Raw genomic sequence first — 6,240 nt, forward strand, 5'->3', positions numbered from 1 at the left:
TGGGACTAAAACGTATTCAAGCACCCTCTTAATCTGATTAAAAATAGTCTCTTTTAGAAGATAAAGTTTCAAGCACCCCTGACTAAAGAGAGGCTAGAACTAGTCTTAAGAGGGTGCTTGGATCCAAGAGACTATTTTTAGTCTGACTAAAAATAGTCTCTTTTAGAGGCTAAAGTTCCAAGCACCCCTGACTAAAGAGAGGCTAGAACTAGTCTTGAGGCTAAAAACTTTTAGTCATAGGAAACCTACTAAAATATGTATTAGCCCTCTCTTTCATCATTTAATGCCTCTCCTTTAACACATGCGAGTTCTGGATTGGAGGGTTTGGAGGATAATAAATGCTCAATAACTTGATTTTAGTCTCTTTAGTATTTGAATCCAAGCATGAGTGGGGCTAGCAAGTTTTAGTCCCACTACTTTTAGTCATGGGACTAAAACGTATCCAAGCACCCTCTAAGGCTAAAATTTTTTAGTCATAGGAAACCTACTAAAATATGTATTAGCGCTCTCTCTTTTCATTTAATTCCTCTCCTTTAATAAATGCGAGTTCTGGATTGAAGGGTTTGGAGGATAATAAATGCTCAATAACTTGATTTTAATCTCTTTAGTATTTGGATCCAAGCATGGATGAGACTAGCAAATTTTAGTCCCATTATTTTTAGTTATGGGACTAAAACGTATCCAAGCACCCTCTAAATTATTCAGAGATCCGAAAAGTATTTTATACTTTATCTTTGAATTTCCGGCAGCCGTGCCGCTCCGCTTTCACTAGCTAGCAGCATCATTAACTGATGAGCAGTTGCATCTGGCTGGCTGGCTGGCTGATCAGGCGAGCCGGGCCCGCATGTCAGCCCAACGGGCCGGTAAACCCACGCCATAAAGAAGGCCTAAGTTCCTGTCGCCAGCCCACAGGAAGGAGAGAGAGCGGCAGAAGCATCATCAGCGGCAGCAGCGAAGGCAAAGCAAATTGCACAGAGGCAGCGCGCGGCGGAGGCACACGCGCTTCTCGTGCTGCTGCCTTGGCGTGGGTGGGGAGAGGGGGGAGGAGCTTCGAGAAGGTTCCGAGGCGGGAGAGGGCTGCTGGCGGGGGCCGCGGGCGCCGGAAGCATGTTGGGGAGGGACGAGCTGCTGCGGCGGAGCCTCGTGACGCTGGCGGCAGCCGTGGTGGTGACCGGGGTGGCCACGGCGTCCGTGCGGAAGGCGCTGGCCACCTACGTCTTCGGCATCCTGGCCATCGCCGGCGTGCTGCTCCCGGACTGGGAGTTCTTCGACCGCGACTTCTCCCAGTGGCTCACCCCCATGCCCGCCTCCCGCCGCACGGCCGCCGCCGCCGCCGCCGAGCGCGAGCACGACATTTGGAGGTCAGCTTTCCGAGCCCCGCCCCCCTCCCCTGTCCCGTGATCTATCCGTCTGAGAATTCGCGGCGAATCGTCCAGCGCCGGAGATCCCCGCGATTTGACCGTCTTGATGCGATTTTGCTTTATTTGCGGGTAGTTGAGGGGCAGACATCGCCTGTTTACGGCCGTTCCGAATTTTGTGGTGAAATTGTGCCGCTGTTTCGTTAGTTATTAGTGGCGGCCTGGCGGCAGAATTGGGTTTGGGACGCACGGTAGAAGAACGACAAGGCTTACGCGCTTTTCGTGGCTCAACTTTTGCCACGTACTTGCGATTTTGGTATTCCCTCGTATGAAGTTTGAGAGGTTACTCCTTTTTTTTGAGCTCTAGTGTCGTATGGCCTCGGATTCGACAAGAAATTGGTGAACATATTAGTCTTCTGTTATCCTTTTTGAAAATTACTTTTCTGTTATCCTACAGGTGTGGTTTGATGTGTTTTTCATTTGGGTTTGTTCGAAAGAACCAGAGATCGATTGTCTGTTTGGTCTCTCTATATAGTAGTTTGAAATTAGAAGTTCATCGATCCAAATCTCACAGCAATTGATGGGTGCAGAGTATACCTTGTGTGATCTAGCGTGAGTTCTCTACAGAAATACTAGTATAATAATCTCCACATCCCAATGGCAACATTGTATCTAGAAAGAAGAACATCCCAACATCAACGCCATTTTCGATGGGGATGCCCGGTCTTAACTCTTAACTAAATTTAATTGAGAAATTAGGGTTGCTGGTGTGTGGTCCTGCTGCTTTACTGAGGGGAAGGCTCACTGGCCTATGACTTTGTTCTGCACGGCAGCTGGGGGTTGGTTTGGTTGTGTCTTTGCATGTTCTGGAGGTCCAAAATTGTGTAATGGACCGAGTAAGTATGCGATGGTCCTTGCCACCTTGGTTCTTAGCACAACAATTGGGTTGTTGATGCTTCCGGTACTGGATTAGTGGATCAGATTTCTGAACGGGTATCACCTTTCAGGATGATGCATGTGTCCTTTAAATGTGTACCGGTTTGGCAATTATTTTGTCATTGTGCGTGTGAATTCCGGTTTGAACCAGCTATTTGTGACATGGCGACAGGTTGAATCATTTGTTTTGCCGCTTTGACACACGATCTCACTTTGAATTGCATTTTAGCATTTGAAAAAGTTCTGAAACGAGGGCCCCACGCATCGTTGTGATGTGGCGTTCTTTACTCGACACATTGCAGGCCAACCTGGGCGTGTATTCTGCAAATACGTGCCTGACGCGGCAGATGCTAGCCGATGACGTGGCAAAACGAAGTTTATATTAGCAGAGACCGGCTGTGGGTACAATAGAATCTTGCGAGGAGCGGAACTGAGATCGACGGAAGGTGGCTGGAAACAAGTTGAAGCCACGAGTTGATGCCCTGCTAGGTCGGACGTAAACCTCCGGTCAGCGTGTGCCACTTAAGCATATATTTGCAATATACATGTCCTAGTTGGCCTGCGATGTGTCAAGCAGTAAGTTTCACGTCACCCGAACGATTGGGGCCATCATGTCAGAACCACTTGAAGAGCTGAAATGTGGTATAAATATGTGCAAAATCTGGTTTAGAATGGCACATACCATCAAATAGAATAAAATGTAGTTCAACCTGCACTTTGTTACAAATAATTAGCTTCAAATAGATTTTATTCTCAGTGTATTGTAACGTACAAGGTAGAAGAAATCAGTTTTGTCAAGGCCTCAAGGGACAGTGGTTTTTTTAATTGTTACTTCTACAAAGGTTTATTTTGTTGTACTTTTCCTAGAGTTGTCCTATTCTTTTCCTTGGCTAAATTTTCTTTTTTCACAAATGAAATACCAAATAACATGTGAGGAGTACTGTGGTGATGCTGCTAAGCCCTGGGTGAAGGGATGGGCAAGATGACAAAAGTCCTAATTTAGCTAGTACTCCCTCCGTTCCGAATTACTTGTCTTGGATTTGTCTAGATACGGATGTATCTAGACTCATTTTAGTGCTAGATACCTCCGTATCTAGAAAAATCTAAGACAAGTAATTCGGAACGGAGGGAGTAGCATAAAGTAGCACCAACTGTAACTTCAGTTAGTCTGATGAGCAGTGACGATCCAAGATGACTCATGTCTTGCCACAATGCCACATATTTCTGTAGTAAGAGTTTTTTTTTTTCTGAATGAGTACATGCACAAATTCATCGGGTTGCTTGTGTATAGCTTAGTTGATCATTCAAACATGCATGTCCTTGCAGCATTTTAGTATCGGCATCCAAGGTGAAATGAGGGAATATGGTTTATGCGATGTGCCAGTATCCAAGGATTCTCATTGTGGGTGTTTTAGTGCCGACCCTGACTATAGTCGCTGGACTAGCTCTGCTTTGATGTCTCAATCCTGTTGTCGGCATCTGAAAAGCTACTTAATAAAATGAGTCACTATCATGCAGTTGTTAGCATAAGTTGGTAGTGGTTCTTGGTTGGTAAACACCAAGCAAATGGTCAAACCTGCCTTAACCTTCAATGCCAACGAGAAACCATTTTCTGTCAGTGGAAGAATCCAGAAGCCAAAATATTTTTATGTAGTGTCATGTTGCTGAGAAGAAGCACATGGGCAAATAGCACTTGCAGTAATAATAGACACCTTCTCAACCCTTGGTTTAACAGATTGTGATTGCGGTAATTTTGTTATTTCAGTTAAACTACTAAGTGGTACATCTATATAGCAGAGCACCTCATAGTGTCCCGATGCTTGTGAAAATATGTGATAGCCTGTCAAGATTTTATGTGATGTGATTTAGCTCGTGAAAATTTGTCTCCTTTCTGTCCCACAACTATTTTAGAGGAAACTATGTGATGGCCTTTACTTCATCACTTTATTGTTGAGGTTTTTGCACGGGTTTTTCAAACTAGTTGGCGTAACCTTGATGCAAGTAGGTTGTCGGTCATAATTCCACATGATTTTCCTTTTTCTGATAAAGAGGTCACCAACTGATAGCCGAGAATTTCTAGCCAGTGAGCTGATTGAATAATAAGGTAGTGAGCTGATTGAATAATAAATGGGTAAGAACTAACACTGCGCCACCTATTGGAATTGGACATATCGTGTAGGTTGCCATATCACATCTTTTTTCGCGGGAATCGCAGCTACAACTACTAGGTCTCACAGTTTCATTCTAAATTATGAAAAAGGAAATTTCCTGGCATGGTATTAGGATATATAGCCGAATGTGTGGTTATGTGCAGTGTCAAATACTCCCTCTGTAAACAAATACCATAAGACATTTTAGATCACTAAAGTAGTGACCTAAAACGTCTTATATTTGTTTACAGAGGGAGTACTTTGTTCTTCAACTGGACTATGGACTATTGTTTACTATGCTTCCGTCGAAACAAGTTTGATACGCAGCTAGGAAGTACAAACAAAAACAAGTAGCTCCATCTGAAAATACTGATCTTTTATTTGTTTGCCTTGTTTCCTGCAGATTTAAGCCGTATCCACTCAGGATGGCCGTGCTCACGACGATCTACGGGTTTGGACTTTACAAGTGGTGGACGTACGTATCTCACTAACGAGACAGACCCATGACCTCCTCCCCTGTCTCACTCTCATGATACGAAAGATTTCGAGAGTAGTACCATCACATCGATCAAATTGCTTTGCCTTGCTTCATGATCAGACAATTAGTACATCGGGGGATCATACGAGAACGTCCGGAGGGGAAATGAACACCCGGCCGCAAGTTCATCTCTGTAGCTAATGGGTTTTTGTAATGTGCAAATGTCATTCTTAGATCAAAAGGAGCACTGTTACTTCGTTTTTCTTCTTGTTGTACAGTATATATGCGTCGTCTCTGATTGCTGTTGATGTTGTTGTGGTCGAGATAGGAGCATGCCATGGTTATGTCTCAGGTGATTTGCATGGTTCGCGTGACTGCCGCCCTTTCTCCATGGAACCGTGTTCGGCGTGCATGTTTGCTTGATCCGGGGATGCACAAAACTTGCCGGGTGAAAGTATATCGGCGGCCGTTATTATTGTTGTACTGTCATGATTGAAAATGAATATATCAAAAAATTTCTCGTAAAAAAGGAAGCATACGGCAAATTTAGATGTAATGTTATTATTTTTTATGTCCGTTATACTGTCACGATTGAAAATCATACCGGCGGCCGGCTGACGCCGGCACGGGCATGGGGCGGCAACGGCTCGACCCGCGGCGTGGATGGTGTGAGCCGTGAGCGTACAACGGTGAGGCGAGCGGAGGTTTCCGTCCAGCAACGGTTCACTCTGTCGGGGTTCAGGCGACTCGGGGTTTGGCATTGCAGTGATGTCTCTAGCGGACTATACCCGCGCACACGAGCCACGCGCGGGGCTGTTAACCGAGGAACCGGTGGAAACCTCTTGTTGGATTCGACCGGGCGCATATGCTGGGGGTAAAATTAACAAATTTAACCTATGAACGAAATCAAATCACAGAATGAACTGTCCGTGAAACTATATCACGCGACTGACCTTCGTGTGTGACGTCTGACACGAAAGCGTCACACTACACTGTGCAACGCCTCGCAGATAGGCGCTACACGCCTGGCCAGCGTCGCACCTATGTGATCCGAAAGTTACTAAGTCAGTGTGCAGCGCCTGAGAGCTAGGCGCCACACTATACAGTGTAGCGCCTAGCTTCTAGGCGTTGCACTAGTGGTTGCTTCATTTTGTAGTGCAACCACTAGTGCAGCGCCTGAGAGCTAGACGCCACACTATACAGTGCAGCGCCTAGCTCGTAGGCTCTGCACAATGACTTAACAATTTTTAGGCAGTTTGAGGTGCAACGTTGACCAGGCGTGTAGCGCCTATCTGTGAGGCGTTGCACAATGTAGTGT

General features: G+C 45.5%; 1 protein-coding gene across 1 annotated transcript; it reads left to right on the forward strand.

The window, feature by feature from the left end:
* The first annotated feature begins 930 nt into the window (after positions 1-930).
* Positions 931-5,284, forward strand: LOC123187905 (signal peptidase complex-like protein DTM1). The gene is made up of 2 exons (XM_044599897.1): positions 931-1,361; positions 4,848-5,284. The coding sequence occupies exons 1-2, from the start codon at positions 1,108-1,110 to the stop codon at positions 4,933-4,935; spliced, it is 342 nt and encodes a 113-aa protein (XP_044455832.1). The 5' UTR covers positions 931-1,107; the 3' UTR covers positions 4,936-5,284.
* The last annotated feature ends 956 nt before the right edge of the window (positions 5,285-6,240 follow it).

This window comes from Triticum aestivum, chromosome 2A, assembly GCF_018294505.1.
Source record: "Triticum aestivum cultivar Chinese Spring chromosome 2A, IWGSC CS RefSeq v2.1, whole genome shotgun sequence".
Classification (NCBI taxonomy): domain Eukaryota; kingdom Viridiplantae; phylum Streptophyta; class Magnoliopsida; order Poales; family Poaceae; genus Triticum; species Triticum aestivum.